Raw genomic sequence first — 19,702 nt, 5'->3', positions numbered from 1 at the left:
ACAGAAAGAGAGAATAAGTCATTAGGCACAATCCATATAGAGAACTTTTATTGCAAAAATCTGATTTTAAGGATGCACCTTTTGATAGTGATGTGAAACATCCAGAATTGTTCTGCATGAACACAAAGTTAAGAATGGATTTATCATTCTATTTATGTGTTGATAAGTTCCAAGTTTAATTGCTTTCCTTGTTTTAGATAAATGCAACTTTGATAGTTAGTCTGGTAGATTGATAAATTTCCCATTCACTGCCACCAAAAAGCTGTGGTTTCTTTTGTAGTCTTTCTCACTTTGATTGAGCCAATAGCCAGTGGTTCAAGCCACTATTTTCATGATGTGGAACCCTTCATTGAATAAAACATAGTGCTTAGCTGATGACTTTTAACATAAGTTCACAAGCTTTAAATCCAAAAAAAAGTACATTCCCTATTTCATGTTTTTGCTGTTTATTTTTTCAGGCGATTGACTAAGGAAAATGTAAAGCCTTCTGGAAGACAAATTGGAAAGCTGAGTCACAGTAATCCAACTATCTTGTTTGATTATGTATGTGTTCTTCTATAATCACTAATATACAAGAGAAATTTCAATTGTTAAGGTGAATGCCAAAATGTAATGACTGCTCTTGGGTCAGCAATGTGCATTTTAGCTAACTCTTAGGAGCATTCTGGAATTTAGATTTGAATGATGGCCAGATCCATCTGATGTAAGAAGTCCCAACCCTTCTGGTTGTCCTCAGTCAGTTTGGAAAGACTTGGTCCAATTCCTAATAGTTCCAACATGGTGGAAAGATCCTTGCCCTGTATTTATCTGGACTCAGAATTCAACACTGGCAGTGGCTTAACTTGCCATCAGAAAATTTACTCCTGCATTCAAAGCACCCACTGGTCATTGATACTGCAGTTAGCTTGATTTTTATATTTAAACTGAGCAAGTGTTGAAAAGCATATCTCAGGAATGTGGTGGAATATTCTCCACTTGCCTGAGAGGGATGACCTAGGTGTTAACCACAGACCAGAAACTGAGTGGGTTTAGCTGGAGACATACAATTACTCGTAAGAGCAGTTTGGAGGCTAATATTCGTGCACTAAACAACTCCCCTCCTGTGTCCCCAAAGTTGCTGTCATCAACAAAGCTCAAGTCATTAATGTAATGGAGTAATTTGGACTTGTCTGGGTGAGTCCTTCAAAAACACTGAAGAAACCTAACACCCTCCAAGGCAAAGCAGCCCACCATATCCACAAACATTCACTCCCAACACTCATTGGCAGAAGTATGTGCCATCTGTAAAAGGTACTGCAGATTTCCCCAATAATCCCTCGGTCTATACCTATGATCACTACTATTTAGAAGGCCAAAGGCAGAGGAGAACTGTATAAAACAATACCACAGAATCCATATTATAGGTGGAATGTGATTGCATTGGAGGGGATGGTCAGGAGATTCTAACAGAATGTTGCCTGAGGTGTTATGTTTTAGCCATGAAGAGTGATTGGATAGACTGGGGTTGTTTTCCTTGGAGAGGAGCATTCTGAGAGAAGCAACTTGATTGAGATTCCTGAAATTGAGGATGAGAGGCAGGAAGAAACTTTATTTTTCATTGGATGACGGGATCGGTGCTCAGGGTGCAGAGATTGAACATAAGGAGCAGGAGGTTTAGAGGGGATGTAAGGGTCGGTGGGGAAGAAACCTTATAACATTAAAGAGGTATTTGCATCTGTATTTGCAATGCTAAGGAATGCAAGGCTATGGACCAAGTACTGGAAAATGGAATTAGAGTAGTTATATTGTTGTTTTTGACTGGTGCAGATTCAATGGGCTGAAGGGCCTTTTTCTTTGCTATAGACCACTATAACCTTTCTTGGAAGCACCATCCTGAAAGTTCCCCCTCCAAGCCACTCACCATCTTGACTTGCAGTATAACTGGGTTACAATTCTGGAATTGCATCCCTAATGCCATTATGTGTCCACCAACATCCAAGACAGAGGAACCTGTATTATCCGAATGACACGGCAGAGTGTGTTTTGTTTGGATAATCGAATGCCAGATAACACCAGTTTAGTCAAGCATCGGGACCTTGTAATCTTGTGCGGATAATCTGAAATTCAGATAATCGAATGCCGGATAACTGAGGTTCCTCTGTAGACTGTCACTGTCATGAAGGCAACTCACCACCACCTTATCAAGGGCACTTGGGAGGAGTAGACAATAAATGCTGCCCAAAATGTGATGCCTCTCTTCCTTGAATGAAGAACCGAACAAGAATAAGATCGAGGAGGCATGCTCTGCCAATCGATAAACATGACTGATGTGATTGTAACCTGAAATGCTCAGTCCTGCCCACCTATGATGACCATGCTTAATAATCATGTGTCCATTTCTGCCAGAAGAATATTCATGAACTGTATTTCACTGCCTTTTCAGGAAGTGAGTTGCAAAGATTCATGACTGTCAGATACAAATTTGCTTCATTTCTGTTTGAGATAAACAGCACGTTATCTTTTGACAGTGACCCCTGGTTCATTCCTTTCCAGTAAGAAGAAACATCTACCACATCTACCTTGTCAAAACCCGTTCAGGATTTTGTGTTTCATTCAAGTTGCCTCTGACTCTTTTGTACTCCAGTGGATAGAAGTCTAGGCTGTCTAACCTTTCCTGAAAAAACATCACACCCTTCATACCCATTCTAAGGTTAGAGTAATAAACACCTTTTATGAACTGCTTCCAGTTTATTTACATTCTTCAATCACATGACTAATGCTATAAATAACAGTAAAATACTGCAGCAGCTGAAATCAGGGGAAAAAAACCAGTTATGTTGGAATAACTCAGCAGGTCAGGCAGTATCTGCAGTGAGAGAGAAAGAAGGTGAATATTTTAACATGTGCAGAATATACACAGTTCTCCAAATGTGGTGTCATTCATGTCCTGTACAACTGATCCATAACTTCCTGACTGTTATATTCGATTCCCCCTGTAATAAGTGATCATGCGCTATTTCCTGCCTACTTGCTGAACCTGCGTAATAACTTTTCACAATTTGTGTTTGAGAACACGCTTTGAATGTCAGGGCTCTGCAATCTCAACTGTGAGATGATATTTCTCTTTTATTCTTCCTGCAAAAAATGGATAATTTCCCATTTTCCCATGGAATACTCCTTTTTCCAGATCTTTGCCTACTCTCCACTTAACTGTATCCTTTTGTAGCCTCCTTATTGTTCTCTTCAAAACTTAATTTCCTTGCTATCTTTGTAGCCTTTGGTATGTACCATGTTAGTATACATTCCGTTCATCCTTCATTTCCATTCGTATAAATTGTAAATATTTGAGGCTGCAGCGCTGATCCCAGTGACGCGCCATGTTATACCATACCAACTTGAAAGAAAAACATTGAAGCTGAGTCTCTGCTCCCTGTTAGCCAGCCAATCTTCATACCAACATACTATATCCTGCACTATAAATCTTTATGGATGTAGATCTGCTCGCTGAGCTGGAAAGTTCATTTCCAGACTTTTCATTACCCTACTAGATAACATCTTCAGTGGGCTCAGGTGAGGTAATGCTGAAATTCCTGCTTTCTATTTCTATGTTTGGGGTTCTTTGGGTTGGTGATGTCATTTCCTGTGGTGAAGTCACTTCCTGTTCCTTTTCTCAAGGGGTGGTCGATGGGGTCGAACTCGATGTATTTGTTGATAGAGGTGTGGCATCTTATTAAATGCTTTCTGGAAATCTAAATGGAGGTCATCACCAGTTTCTCTTTTTCCAAAGCACATGTAATAAAACTCCAACAGATTTGTTAAATATCCTTTTGCTTCCATAAAACTATGTTAATTCAGCCCAAGTACCTTGAAACTGTCTTAGACCCGGTTGTAGCTTCTTTAATCATAGTTTCCAATATTTTCCTAATGATAGATGTTAAGAAAACTGGCCTGTAGTTTTCAGTTTTCTACTTTCTTCCCTTTTTGGAAATGCAGACCTTCCCTGAATCGAGATTGGTTTGAATTTAGCAAAACTATCAACTATCTCAATGGCCACTTCTTTTAAGATCCTGTGTCCAATACATTTTTAATTCACTTTTTCATGTCTACTTTCCAAGGTTTGACTTGGAGTAGCACAGTTATCATTAAGTCAGAAGTTATGGGTTCAATTACCAATCCAGAGAATTGAGCGCAGAACGTTTATGAACTGTTTGGAGTGCTCAGCAAGTTTTGGACTAGGAAAGGTACATTTTATTTTTGGTGATACATCAAACCCAAACCATCAACCTCCGTGTCCCAGTCTAAACGTTTTGGTGTAGTTGATCATGTCACAGCAGGGGATTACTCTCCAATATTTGTCGAACTGACAACACAAATCAAATACTTTTTGTTTGTACTTATGCCGTTTTTGAGAATTTCCTCCATGCTATTTAGCTGCAACATTTGTCTACGTTATCGTATTGATCCCCTCCAAAAATACTGTTTTGTGTGAGACATGCTTTAAGATATTGAGGATGTTAAAGTCCTAAATGGAAGGATAATTTTTATTCCTGTGTTTGTGTTTGACGTTTGTATGCTTCCAAATTCATTTTCTTAATTCATCGCCTTTTACCCTCACATAAATTTAATTATAAGAGAACCATGGAAATGTTACTTGACAGAAAGAAACTATTCGGTTCGTTGTGTTTGCATGGGCTGAATAAACTCACAATCATTCTAATCCAATTTACTGGCACCTGATCTATAACTTTGCAGTTTACACTGCTTCAGGTTAGATGCAGTTTTCTTTTAAATGAGTTGAAGGTTTCTGCCTCAACCGCCAAACTGGACATTGAATTCCAGATACCCACCACCTTTGAGCAGAAAAGTGTTTCTTCATGTCTGATTAAGTCTCTCCAGCATGGTATTGATCTCTACAATAAGCGAAACAAGTCATCTTTGTCTACTCTATCCAAGTTCTTCATAATTTTGCACATCACCCCTCAGCCTCTTTATTCGAAGGAAACAACCTTCCTTCATAGTTGCAGTTTGCAAGCTCTGATTACATTTTTGTATATCTCGTCTGTCCACTCTCTTAAGCAACTTCCTGTAATGTGGTGACCAGAATTGTACACCGCTTCTGCCAGCTGTGGCTGAATAAATGTCTTATCTTGTTCCAATGTTGCATCCCTGGTCTTGTATTCAGTAGCTCGCTTACTGGAAGAAAACATCCCTTCTTTCCCACATTAAGTATTTGACTTGTACTTTTCCCGACCTGTGGACATGCATTTCAAAGTCTCTTGCTTAACACTCTCACTACTTTTATGTTTATTATGCATTCCCTTGCCTTTTTTGCTCTCCCAAATGCATAGCCTTGTACTTCTCTGGGTTGAAATCCCTTCACCACTTTTGTGCCCACTCCACCAAGCCATTGATATAATTCTGCAGTCGACAGCCATCCTCTTCACTATCAAGTAGCTGGAAAATTTTAGTGTTACCTTCAAATTTCCCAATCAAGCCTAGCAAACCTGAGTCTACTTCATTTAATGAACACCACAAATAGCAAGGGACCCAACGTTAAGCCCTGTGGAACACCACTGGAAACTGCTTTCCATTCGTAAAATCATCTTGTCGAACGTTATCCTTTTTGTTTCTTGTCTCTGAGCCAATTTGGATCCAACTCGCCACTTTTCCCTGTATCCCATGGGGTTTAATTTATCTGAACAGTTTGTCAAGTTCTTTACTAAAATCCATGGAGAAAACATGCGCGACCTGACGATCATCAGAATTTCTTGTTTCTTAGTTCAAAATTCATTTAAGTTAGCAAGATGTGATATTCCCTTAACAAAACCACGTTACAGACTTATCTGTGCTCTTCCAAGGAATAGTTAATGCTATTTATCAATATTTTTTCCAATTATTTGCCCGCCATTGAGGTCAGAATGGCTGGCCTATCGTCATTTGACGTATCCCACGTCCCCATTTTTGAATAATTTTTGCAGATCTTCAGACTTCTGGTACATCACCTTTATCGAGGAAGCCATCTCTTTCATCTACTTTCAGACATGTAAATACTGGCACAGCAACCCCAGCGGCTGGCTAGATACTCTCTCTTAGCTCAAATCGTGCAAACGTTACTCTTTGCTTTTAAGAACAAGAGTCATTTCATCACATCCTTCTTTAGTGAAGCGCTTATGTGCCTCATGGCATTCACAGGCACTTTTGCAATGTGACTTTTGTCTGGCACCATTTTGAGAATAGCTGCTGTCCTTTTGCCATTCTGATCAGGGGGAAGTCAAGCTCATTGGAAGAATGCCATGGTGAGTCCCATATATAACTACTTGAAGTTTGCCAAGCACCTCCACATCATCTGATGTGCTACGTGAGCATACTGACTGACTGACTGAAAAATCTGATAGAGGCCACTTGCAAGATATTATAACACGCACCCAATCATCCGGTCAAAAAAATGGCCTTTTCAAAACCTTTTGAAGGGAGGTTTAGAGAGAGAATTTGCCGAGCATAGGGCCCAGGCAGGTAAGGCCAAGAAAATGTGGCAGAGTTGCAAAAAAGGCCTCAATCCAAGCAGTACCAGAAGTCTGGTAGGACTGAAGGTGACAGGGAGTAAGGTGACTGTGAGGACAGGGAGGGGATTTGAAGAGATGAGGTCAAACTTGAAAAGTTACAGCAAAGAATTACAAGGATGTTGCCAGGGTTGAAGAGTTTGAGCTATAGAGAGAGGCCGAGTAGGCCTGGGTTGTCTTTCCTGGAGCGTCAGAGGCTGAGGGGGTGACCTTAGAAGTTTATAAAATCATGAGGGATATGCATCGGATGAATAAGTCAAGGTCTTCTCCCCAGGGTATGGGAGTCCAAAACTAAGAGGCATATTTTTAGTTTAAGAGGAAAAATATTTACAAGGCACCCACGGGGTACCTTTTTCCAGAGAGAGTGGTTCAAATGTGTAATGAACTACCAAAGGAATTGGTAGATGCAGATACAGTTAAAACAGGAAAAAGACATTGAGACAGGTGCATGGATAGCAAAGGTTTTGAGGGATATGGGCCTAATGCTGGCAAATGGGACAAGTTTAGTTTGAAAAACTTGGTCAACGTGGACAGGTTGGACCGAAGGGTCTATTCCCGTATTCTGTGACTCTATGTATCCAATGTTTTGAAGTCTCTGCACGTCAGGGATATAAGAAACAAAGCAAAGAAGTAAATACAGACTACCTTTTACGGTCTATAATGGTTTATCTCGTAATAGCCAAGTTCTTATTCCACTAACCATTTTGAATGCTCATTTTGCATCTGTGTCTTAACAGATTTTATCCCAGATTCAGAAGTATGACAACCTAATAACACCTGTTGTGGATTCTTTGAAATACCTCACTTCTTTGAACTATGACGTCTTGGCATGTATCCTTTTTTATTAAAAAAAAAAGCTATGTGTTAATGATTTAAGATAATCAGTTATAACATGGACTGCAATTTCAGCTTCTGATTACGAATGAAACGATGAGTGATTTCCTGGTTCTGTAAGTTTGATTGTGCCTCAAATATGCCTAAAGAGGTGTGATTTACATTCCATAATGGCAGAGTTCTTGGGAGGCAGGACCCAGAGCAACAGCGGAAGTGGCTGGCTGCTAATGTGGGCTGCGTCACAGGCCTGCCTGTCTGCACCAGTACTTCACTAGTTTAATTAAAAAAAAACAAAGAAAATCCCTCCATTATTTGCCTCTCATTCAGTGCACCTGCCCACCCCTCTCACTCACCATCCATTGTGAACCTATGCCATTTCATACCCTGTCCCCATCTACACTTGCTAAGGCACTTAGTACCACATGTCCCTCTAGTCGCATCCCTGTGGCACTTAATACCCCCATGCCATCCTGTAACCATGGACCATCGGCATGGTACTTTATATTTCTTATGCAAACAGTATCAACCTCCAAGCACCACCCTTTGCCCTTCCACCTCCACTGTCAAATCTCCTCTGATCTGACATTAAATAAAGATGACATCATGATTTAGGGAACGTGTCCTCAGTGATTTTGGAAAAATGTTCAACACATTGAATTTCCTTCATATAATCTCTCATGAATATGAACATTTGTATTCTTAGCTCTTGGGGGTTGTACATGTTTGAGATATATTCTTGTGTACTTGTTGTAATGCCAAAGGATATCCTAATCCCTGTCCCAGGTAGTCTGGTGACCATATCCATAAAAGTATCTAATTTCTCTAAAGGGTTGTCATCATTATCCAGACTCAGTAGTTAGCACTGTTACCTCACAGTGCCAGGGATCCGGGTTCGATTCCAGGTTCGGGCGGCTGAGTGGAGTTTCCCCATTCTCCTGTGTCTGCGTGGGTTTCCTCCAGGTGCTTCGGTTTCCTCCCACAGTCCAAAGATGTGCAGGTTAGGTGAATTGACCATGCTAAATTGCCCATAGTGTCAGGGATGTGTAGGTTAGGTGCATTAGTCAGGGGAGATTGTAGAGTAAGGGGGTAATGGGTCTGGGTGGGTTACTCTTCGGAGGGTTGATGTGGACTTGCTCGGCTGAAGGGCCTGTTTTCACATTGTTGGAATTCTAATTCTAATTTTTGCTCTAACCTGCGCACTCTGGGTTCCAAACAGTGGGGATACCAAAATGAATTTTAAGTGGAAACAGCTGACCACTTAATAAAACTGAAAGAACTGCGGAGATGCTGTAAATCAGGAACAAATACAAATTGTTGGAAAGGCTCAGCCCGTCTGGCAGCATCTGTGTAGAGAAATCAGAGGTAACGTTTCGGATCCAGTGACCCTTCCTCAGAGCACAGTCAGAAATGTTAACTCTGATTTTCTTTTCCCCACAGATGCTGCCAGGCCTGCTGAGTTTTACCAGCCATTCCTGTTATCGCAGCTGACCACTTAACTGACCAGCCATCTCTGTGAATCCCACTTGTGTGAGGCCCATGCTGTCCCCACACCTGCCCCAAAAAAGTCATTAGTGATTCATTTCAGGGAAGAGTTGCTGATTTTGAGGGACTTTTACCTTTTTTGTCTTGGTTCTGAAAATCTGAGTCATAATATTTCATATGTTGAATTATATTTGTCAGTTGGAAAAAATAATGTCCAAAATTTCTGGCTAGTTCTGAATTAGTTTTGTTTGAATTCTCCCTGGTAACTCAGAAAAATACTTTATTTTAGTTAAGCTTACTTCTGCAATATATTTAAAACACATTTGGTATGAGATTTTTGGAACATATTTTAAACGGTGAGAATTTATGGGATCCATTCTTGTTTGTTCATTGTGTTCTCCAATGTGTAGTATCAGTTTGTCCTGTTTTCCAGTCTCCCTGTCACCTATCAGATTTATGTAGTCAAGCATGCCTGTGGACTAAGGTATGCCTCCAAAAGTTAAAATAAAGTCCAGTTTACACATTCAACTTGCATTTGATGTCATTTTAGTTTCCTTTGAAGCAAAAGTAACGTTGGAAAGAAGAAAAAGTTAAGTTTCACAATGGGAGGAGGGAAAGGTTCAAGTTAAGGTTTTTTTTAAAGTTGGTGAAAATACTTACGGGCCATTGAGTTGGATTGATGAAGTGTTAAGTGTTGATGGAATACAAGAAATATTTTATGTAAAGTGAGAGTAAATAGATATTTACCAATTAAAAGGAAACATATCACCTTATATCCTTGGGCACTAAAAAAATAAGTTCAGCAATTATTTGAAGGTGACGGTAGAAATGATAGACCGAGCAGACATGCAGGCAAAAACCATATGAAGGTGTGCAACTGTCCTTCGATTCATTTTGGTAGTATGTTGGGCAAAGAAATTGACAACCCATCATTGTGTTCCAATGATGAAACGAGAATATTTTGACAGCTTAAGGCTTTTTCCATTTGTGTTCTGAAATAAGGAAAATAATTATTCCTTGTATCTGAAACTAGAGTGGTTTACTGTTTTGCCCTTTCAGTTGAAATCTAACAATTTTAAAATTGCTATCCATAATGAAAAAATAAATCCACCTTATGAGACCAAATATATAGTTCTGAGATAAATTCCAAACTGTTGGGCTTTCTGTGTTTGAATGTGAAGAAATGCTTTGACCTCACAGATTTCAGTATTGCATGCAGTTGCTTAAAATCATCAGGAAGTTATTGCTTTATTTCAAGTTTGTGGTTTTCTTTTAACTTCTTGGTAAGATTGCATCATTGAAGCTCTCGCCAATCCTGAGAAAGAGAGAATGAAGCATGATGACACCACCATCTCTACCTGGTTGCAGAGTCAGTGGAATTTCTATTTTAGCATTGTTACTATTTTGCAATAGTTTACATAACTAACAATTTATGTTTAATGTCTGCATCTAGAATTCAATAAAGTTGAGGATTACTAGGTCCCTATGTTACAAATAAATGATTATCTTAATATAAAAAGCTGGAGTTGAGAGCCCCCTTCCAGCATAAATTTAGATGTAAAATGGTTCTTTGTAAGTTCACGTGGTTACATTTTATGCAAAATATTTTCTTCATTCAAACTTTGAAGATTTGTAGGCTCTTTAACTTTTTAAAAATCGTATTAATACACAACAATCTCTGTTTTATTTTGAAATGGCTTAAGGAAAATGTGAATTTATATTTTTGAGCAGGTCTGGCAAGTTTTTGTGGTGCCATTTTCAGAAAATATCCAATAGAACTTACTGGTCTTCTGCAGTATGTTGCAAACCAACTAAAAGCTGGGAAAAGGTACAGTTACTATATGCAAAGGAGGCATGGGTTTTTATTTGATGATATATGTATCTGGTTTGATAATTGGCATGACGTTTATGTCTTTTGGTTATCTCTACATGAAAAGAAATTTGAGGTTAGAAAGCTGAGACACCTATCTGCATCCTCAACTGTGTCTGAATCTTAATTAGTAATAATTTTAACGTCTTTCACATTGCATGAATAACTACAATTCTGCAGCTTTAATTAATATACAATGAAGAAATAGTCATGTTTTATAGATTTATGGGTAGCATAAACATCTCTTGCTCCTGATATTATTGCTATTTTATATTTAACTTATTCTTCAATTTGTTTAATGTAGTTTTGATTTGCTGATTCTAAAAGAAGTGGTGCAGAAGATGGCTGGTATTGAAATTACAGAGGAAATGACAACAGAGCAATTGGAAGCCATGACTGGTGGAGAGCAGTTAAAAGCGGAGGCAAGGCATTTTTATATGCTAAAAGTTTTGTGAATGGTGACAATACCAAACATTGATAGTTTCAGAACTGCGGAAATTTGAGCTGTGATAAAAATCATTCATTAAGATGTGTAGATTCGAGTATGCTTGCCTCTGCACTGAAATAAATAGAAAGCACAAATACCAAGTTTAGAAATATAATGGAATATTCCAAGTGTTGAACTTAGTGGTTCGAATAATGCCTGTTCTTTTGTATTTATCTAGGTTGCAAAATTTTATAAACCTTGGGTGGATTGTTATGTTAGCTAATTTACGTTTTATTTGTGACCTAGATGTGAGGCAACAACTTCATTTTTGCACTGTTTGAATAAATACATTTAATTTGTGATGCATAATAGGTTATCAGATCCGTGCTTATTAATTTTTCGACTTGTACCTCATGAAAGCTAGAACATTAATTGTCACAACAAATTTTAATTATTATTTTGGATTGGGTTTGGATGTATAGCTTATTGTGAGGCAGAGGTTGAACATTCCTGTTTACATTACTTGATATTTTATTATTTGGTACAGACATTTAAATTTGTGATTAAATTTGGGTTTTTGACTTGGTAAAAGCAATTATGTTAAATAAAAATCTGCAATTTTAAAATTAGAAACCATGTTTTAAAATGTTGATTGGGGAAAGAGTAACTTATGTATCATCATGGAATATTTTTGCTTCTGTTTTCAGGGTGGTTACTTTGGACAGATTAGGAACACAAAAAAGTCATCGCAACGGCTAAAAGATGCATTGTTGGACCATGACCTGGCACTTCCTCTTTGTCTCCTCATGGCACAGCAGAGAAATGGTGTTATCTTTCAGGAAGGGGGTGAGAAGCACCTCAAATTAGTTGGAAAATTATATGACCAAGTAAGCATTACACATATGCGAGGAATTAGATTAATAATTTTTATAACATATTTTGTTGACAATGGAACTAAAATTCCTCGACAGTTACTTAAGAAATCCTGTTTCTCAGGTTGTTGATTCATATTTGAAAAGTACTGTCTGTTTCAGACAAATCAGTCTGATTGCTCAGCACCACATACATTAATGCAAAAAAAGCCCTCTGCATCGTAAACAAGCTATGATTGTAAAATGTACAGTGGAAAGAATGCACTGCAGTTAGTTGCCAAGTTCTTCTTTCGCAGCACCTTCCAAATCCTCTACAGCTATATGGGCAAGGGACGGAAGTACGTGAGAATGCAATCACTTACATCTCTTCCAACTCTCATAGTCTACTTATTTGTTTATATATTGTTATCTCTTCATGTTTGGTTAAAAAAAATCAAGTTTGTGATTTGAGAACATCGCAGGAGTGCTTTCAGCATTTAGTCTACTGATTTAAAGGATCTACCTTTTATTTCGTTAGTCTGCAACCCGATAAAACACAAATTATTTGTCGAAATATTTCTTGTACTTGCAATGCAAATATTGGGTATTATTTCTGATATGGGTATATTTATTTCATTCCAGAATTGTATCTTTATTGTTTGCTGAAGGATTGATTATTTTGTAGTATTAGTACTCTTTTCAAGTTGCAAAAACACCTCCTCAATGTCTTCCCAAGTAATTCTGCCCAGTTTTATGCTGCAAAAGATGTTCTCTCCAATCACATCGCATTACAGCATTAAACATCTCCTCGGTACATCACTTTTTACCTGTTCATAATAATCATGCAGTATCTTGGAAAAATACAGTTTAATGCTGAATACATTTTAAAATCATACACCCAATTCATAATTTGTCTTTCTCAGCCAAAAATATGTTAGTATTCCAGTGAGCAAAAGTGTGCAGTTACTCAATAGGATAAACAGTGGACTGTTTCAGAGTCCATTCTACATATGTTTCTGTCCTGATTCTGTTACATTGCAACTGGTAAACTCTATTCTTGTTGCACTTTACATTTGAACTCTGGATTGCAAATAGGAATACAGAGGTACATTGTGATATCACTGGACAGATTGGGCTTGATTTGTTATCCAGTTGATTTGGTTTAATGCCAGCATCAGCATATCGGCTGATTTCATAATCCTTTTGCTTGTTAAGACTAAAAGCATCCAAGAAGTATCAACACCAGCATTCACTAAATTTTGTTCCGTAAGTCCTGATGCTGCCTGCGTTATATCAGATTTTAAGCCTGATTTTCAATTTATTTATTTTGTTTCTCTAATAGATGATTTTAGAGCCAGTAATTTTATATGGATTGTGTCAAAGACATATCTGATTTGTTTTTATTTTCCTTATTTAATCACCTGACAAAAAAAACACATTGATCGAGATTAGCTTGGCTTCCCCCCCAATTTAGAAGTTTTGTACTATTTTGTTACTGCCTTCTGCTGTAGCTTTAAGGTTTTGTGCCCATCTTGGTTCAGTTCAATCTTCCATCTGCATACATGGCAGGGTTTCCTGGAAGCGATGACCTCCTGGGCCAGACTCCAGCCTTGGACAACTGATTTTCAGATTAATACAAAGGCAAAATACTGCAGAGGCTGTAAATCTGAATTAAAAGCAGAAAATGCTGGGGACATGCAGCTATTCAATGCAATGCAGTGTTGCTCCAAGTGTATGAAGAACTGAATTCGAGTGAACTGAGAATAACTGACCATGAAATGAAGCCAACATTTGACAGAGTATGGCAATAAAAGTCTTGACATAACTAACCATGTGATGATTATTATCGTTTTTGGAGAAGAATCATCTCAGCCTAAGGATGTTGTTACAGGAGTTCCTCCAAGTAGTGTCCTCAGCCCAACAATCTTCCACTGATTCCATGATCTTCCCTCTGTCACAAATGTCAAAATAGTACTATTCCAAACTCTTCAGCTATCGAAACAGTTTGTATCCAGATACAGAAATACTTGGGCAACATTCAGGCTTGGGGGACTGATGATGGCAAGAAACATTCATGCCAAATGCCAGGGAGTGACCAAATCCAACAAGAGAGAATCTTAAATTCGCCCTTAGATATTCAGTAACATTATCACTGAATTTCCCCACTATCGACATTGGGTCACACGACACCAGGTTATAGTCCAAATAAATCCGTTGGACAATAACCTGGTGTCCTGTGATTTTTTGACCTTGTCCAACACTGGCACTTCCGCATCATAACATCTTGGGTGTGAGCATTGATCAACAACAGTCATGGATCAACATTTAAATCCTGTGGCTGCCAGGGTAGGTCAGAGGCTGAGTTCTGAAGTTTTCTGACTGTCCAAAGGCTGTTCAGGATCTACAAAGTTAAGTGACCCCTTGAAGTCAGCATGCTTGAAGTTTCATCTTTATTATTTTTCTCAAATTTAGCAGAAAACCTTGTGATTGGCTTCTTTTTGCTTCCATATAAAGCTACTTAACTTTTTTTATTGGAGGGAGATAACATTCATGGGTAATCAACACTTAAACTTTGTGGCCAATCAAGGAGGCTGAAAAGAAGGGATCGGTTCACCCTTTGTCTCCTGGTCATACAAAACTTATGTGGAAAATATCCTGCATTTAGTTGGTTTTAAATTTTATTTCCCCTTCTTTGTCCTTGATGAAACACCCTGATACCTCATAACTTTGGGAAATGCCTCAAGTGGAATTGATCAAAATAATGTTGGTTACAAAGCAACTAAAGCCTGTGCGAAACTATTACTTTTAATATTGTGACAGGTTTCTATTCAAGAAGCAGATTTTTAAAGCAGAATAAGTAAAATTCAAAAGATCGACCACAATAACTTGTTGGGTTGGGAGCTTGCTGTGTGGGGCAAGAGATGCAGTGATCACTGATGTAGATATTGTGCTGTTTCGGCACTTTGGGAATAACGAACATATTTTTGACCAATAAAAAGAGAAAATTCAACAAAAACATAAAAGGCCAGCAGGAGGAGTCCCTGCAAGACTGCTGTCCCCCATTCAGCCTGAGCATGGCTGAACATCCAACACTGTATTGTGTTCTCACTTTCTCCCTGCACTCTTTTGGTCCCTTTAGTGCTAAGAACTATATCGAACTCTTCCTTGAAATGTTCAAGGTTTTGGCATTGACTGCTTTCTGCAGCAAATCAATTTCTACCAGCTGCAGGAATTCCATTTAGTAAAGAAGTTTGTCTGCTTTCATATCTGTTCTGCATCATCAGAACTGCAACACCGAGGCACTTAGAGATAGAGACAGAATTTGGCAATCTTTATCATTGGAGAAATTTGTTGCTTTATGATAGCAGTCATTTGTGGTTAGGATTGGGACAGATATGATAAGATGACATTTGGTGTATGCTAGCACCGGCTGCCAGAACTCTATGATTAGGGAATTTTATTTTTGAGCTCATTTGACCACAGCAAAACCTACCTTGGTACTGTGGCAAAGCATGATATCACATTACTGATATCACTTAGAAATTGCTTCTGTAATGATAGTGAAAAATAAGGATGTTAATCTGTAAGTATTTTTTTGTTTTACTTCTCTTTTCTGTCTGTGCATTTTAACTATTGAAACTTGTTACAGAAGTGCAGATGTAGAAGTGCGAAATGATTGGTGGTCATACTTTTAATCTTGAAGATAGTCCACTCAGATTTATGAAATAAGGTGCACAATACCTGGAAATCGAACTTGGAGGCCAATCTAAATGCTCCCTACTTTTTTTTTTGCTAGTGCCATGATACCCTGGTGCAATTTGGAGGATTTTTAGCTTCAAATCTAAGTACAGAAGACTACATCAAACGAGTGCCTTCAATTGATGTCCTTTGTAATCAGTTTCACACACCACATGATGCTGCGTTTTTCTTGTCCCGTCCAATGTATGCGCACCACATTTCGGTAAGTGCACTCTTTTAATTGACAGCTGCTTTGCACTTGATGTGAAAGGTTACTATTTTGGCGACACTTCTTTCTGCTTTTCAGAAGGATATTCAACAATTCAAGTCAGGGAATGAGTCTTTAAATGGTTGCTGACTAATAATTTGATGAAATCATAAAATTATTTCTTTCAGCCAACGTTCAACTTGTCTGTTATCCAGCTTTATTTCTAATAAAGTACGAGTTTGGTTTTGAAGGTGATGAATTAGCTATTGCCCTCCATTCCCATTTTCCTTTCTGTAGCACCCTTCCAGTTGAGTTTTTTAAGTGACAACCTGGTCGAGGCCAACATTATATGAAGCCTCTGAAAACAAAACTCAGAACCTGAACCAAGAAAGTTCAGTTTTTTGAGACAGTTGTGATTAGAGTTTGGATCTTTGATAATGCCTGGTGCTTTTGGCAGAGGAAATGCAGCATGGGTACTGGGAGGAAGGTAAAGTCACAGAAACAGCGTCCATTAGGCAATTCTGAATCAACTGTTCACTATCAACAACTTAATACTTGTTGTTAAAGGAATATGCTTGGAATCCTGTCACTTTCACTCCAAGGTGCACAATTAGACTTGTTGAAATATGGAAGAAAATTGGGTTCAGCTGAGGGGCTAGATCAGAAGTATGCTTTTATGAAATATTTACATACTTCCAGGTATGTTACAGCAGACAAAAAAAAGTAATTTTTTTCATTTGTCTTCCAAATTTTGGACTTGGGTTTATTTTGTGATTAATTGTTTTAACTGTTTCTTGGACTTCTGTTGTCTGAGGCCAATATTTTGTTTTTATTTTCTGCTCAATGGCAGTAATCATGAAGCAGAAATAGTCATCAATATTTCAAATGTTAGACACCGCTGTTAACATGTTATAGTCAGTGTTTGTGTCTGGAATGATAAAGTCCATTGCATTATTCTGTCTTCATGCTCTATCCTTTGGCTGATTTCAACTCTGTATAATGTATGGGGCAAGGAAAAACATAGGTTGATTTTCTCCTCCCTTAAGCGTAAGAGTAGTGTGAGTCTGATAACCTAATCAGGTGACAGTCCAAAATTCATTGCCATGAATTTGCATTTTCTTCAGTACACACCCTATTAACTCCCCCTTCTCCATTAACTTCCCCAGTCAAAAAACTCAACACTTCAAAAAACTTTGATTAAAAAAAAACGCTGATATGTGTTTAGTTCGCTCCTCAGCATCAAGTCCAGGTGAGTTCACAGCTATGCCAGCCACTTTCCTTTTCTCAACTTTGTGAATTGCAGCAGGTACCTTCATAGTCGATAGCATTGGTCTCCCTAGACACACTATCCCCACAATTGTGCAGTGGAAAAAGATGACCCTCAGAGCCTTGGGTTGCTGTCAATCTGGCAGGCTCAGGCAAAGAGGGAGTTTCTCTGAGCAGTCCAAAACATCAACTGCTGGCTTAAAGCTGGCATGATAATGGTGTGATGAGTCCACAACAGTTTGATTCACAGAAGGGTGAATGAGTTGAAGGAGGAAGAAATGCAGGAGAAACAGAAATGCTCTCAGGAGGAAGATGGGGAAAGGACCGATTGAGTGCAAGAGGCCAGAGGGATCCTCATAACTGACCGCTTCCAGGATCATTAAGGGTGGAGATTTTCCATTTCCAATTTTTGATGTCATGACCTCAGTGGAAATCATCCCTCTGCTTTTTAACTTACTCATTTCCAGTGGTTTGAGTTTGTGGTGTTCATAACCCTCTAGTCAGTAAAAACAACAATGGTTGGTTTCATTTTATCTCTGATATCCACACCTCTGCTGAATGTTGAAGTGCCTGTGTGCCATTTCCATGGCAATAATGTTAACAATAAAGCAGTGATTAAACACCAAATACTTCCATTAGATTACAATGCTGTATTCTTGCCACTGAGAAAAACACTCGATATTAAGTTCTCCCTTCTCAGATGGCGTGATCAATTTTTTGCCATTTGGTAGTAAAGGGGTTGCCATGAATTTGCATTTTATTCAATACACACCCGATTAACTCACCCTTCTCCATTAACTTCCCCAGTCAAAAAACTCAACACTTCAAAAAACTTTGATTTAAAAAAACGCTGATTTGTCTTTAGTTCGCACCTTAGCATCAATTCCAGGTGAGTTCACAGATATGGTCCACTCATCCATGCTGACCAATTTCCCAAACTAAACTCTTCTCACTTGTCTACAAAGGGCCCATAACCCTCTAAGCCTTTCCTGTTTGTGTACCTCTCCAAATGTCTTTTTTTTTAATAGATATTTTTATTAGAAATTTAACATTTTACAAGTTTACAAAAATAAACAAAACTCTCAAGTACAAACATTGATATACAATTAAACCATAAATATACAATAACCAAAATTTAACAAAAGAAAAATACCGAGGAAAAAAAAACAAAACTCAACTAACTACTAATCTAACCTACAACTAACCAGAGTGTATATTTAAGTCTCTTACATTATTCAAATAAGAGAAAGAGAAAAAAAAACAGCAGATAACATAGAAATTGGGTAGCGAGATACATGCTCGGAATGTGTTAACATCAAATGTAGCAAACCCGTATTCGTGCGGAATTCCTCTCCCAAGGGGCCCCGGACCAGTCAGGTTTGCAATCTCAATTAAATAAAAGTCCTTGTTAGGATAGCCGAAATATCTGTATTCATATAAGTCAAGAAGGGCTGCCATATTTTATAAAATAATTCAGTCTTTCGGTGCGCCATATTTGTAAGGATGTCAGGGGAAATACATTCCATAATTAATCTGTGCCAATTTGAAAGTCCAGGGGGGCCCTCAGCCACCCAGCTTACCAAAATATTTTTCCTTGCACAGAACGAGAGAATAGAAAATAGTCTCTTCCCATGCATGTCCAGGGAGGATAAGTTCGAAAAGCCCAAAAGGAGAGATACGGGGTCCACTTTAATTTCCGTTCCTAAAATTTCTGTCAGGGCACTTGCTACTTTAGTCTAGTATCTACGGATCTTATGACAGGTCCATAGACAATGTACAAGAGTGCCCACCTCTATTTTACATTTGGGACACATTGGGGATGCCCCTGCCTTAAATTTTGCCAATCGGTCCGGTGCTATATGGGCCCTATGAAGTATCTTCAGCTGGATAGCATGAGTTCTGTTACAGATGGTGATTCTTCTGGCGTTTTCCCAAATGTCATTCCACGTTTCTATAGAGATTTCTAGTCCCAATTCCTGATCCCATGTTTAAGCAGATTGTCCATATCTCCCGATACTTCATCATGTCGTAAATGATAAATAGTACTGATGGAGGATACCCCAATTGGTCATAGTACTGTACATTCTCTATCTGATTTATAAAGACTATCTAATAACGTAGTCTTCTTCTGTATATAGTCTCGAATTTGGAAGTATCGATAGAGGTCTCCATTAGCTAATCCGAATTTCTGACGCAGCTGTTCAAAAGACATCAGGACCCCATCTTCAAATAGGTCCCCTAGACATGAGATACCCCTGGATCTCCAGAATTTAAAAGTGGCATCTGTTAACCCCAGTTGGAATCCCCATGCTCCCACTATTCGCGCATAGGAGGATGTTTTATGTGAGTTGCCCTCATTTTGTCGCATTATATTCCAAGCTTTAATTGTGTTTAGTATTATAGGGTTTTTACAGTGATCCGTAATGATTTTCCTCTTGTCTGAAAATAAAAGGTTAATAAGTGGGCATTTTACTTGAGAGGCCTCGA

The 19,702-nt window shown here is 38.4% G+C and overlaps 1 protein-coding gene across 3 annotated transcripts in view; it reads left to right on the top strand.

Moving 5' to 3' along the window:
* thoc2 (THO complex 2) overlaps positions 1 to 19,702 on the top strand; it is a 143,494-nt gene that overhangs the window by 67,322 nt on the left and 56,470 nt on the right. For all 3 annotated transcript variants that reach the window (XM_043704869.1, XM_043704870.1, XM_043704871.1), the window contains 7 exons: positions 459 to 543; positions 7,277 to 7,370; positions 10,144 to 10,224; positions 10,587 to 10,683; positions 11,030 to 11,147; positions 11,860 to 12,039; positions 15,800 to 15,964. In XM_043704869.1, coding sequence (XP_043560804.1) covers positions 459 to 543; positions 7,277 to 7,370; positions 10,144 to 10,224; positions 10,587 to 10,683; positions 11,030 to 11,147; positions 11,860 to 12,039; positions 15,800 to 15,964 — 820 coding nt within the window. The remainder of the gene's footprint in view (positions 1 to 458; positions 544 to 7,276; positions 7,371 to 10,143; positions 10,225 to 10,586; positions 10,684 to 11,029; positions 11,148 to 11,859; positions 12,040 to 15,799; positions 15,965 to 19,702) is intronic.

Source organism: Chiloscyllium plagiosum, chromosome 15 (genome assembly GCF_004010195.1).
Source record: "Chiloscyllium plagiosum isolate BGI_BamShark_2017 chromosome 15, ASM401019v2, whole genome shotgun sequence".
Classification (NCBI taxonomy): domain Eukaryota; kingdom Metazoa; phylum Chordata; class Chondrichthyes; order Orectolobiformes; family Hemiscylliidae; genus Chiloscyllium; species Chiloscyllium plagiosum.
The sequence above is the reverse complement of the archived record's forward strand: the minus strand, read 5'-3'. Positions and strand labels throughout refer to the sequence as shown.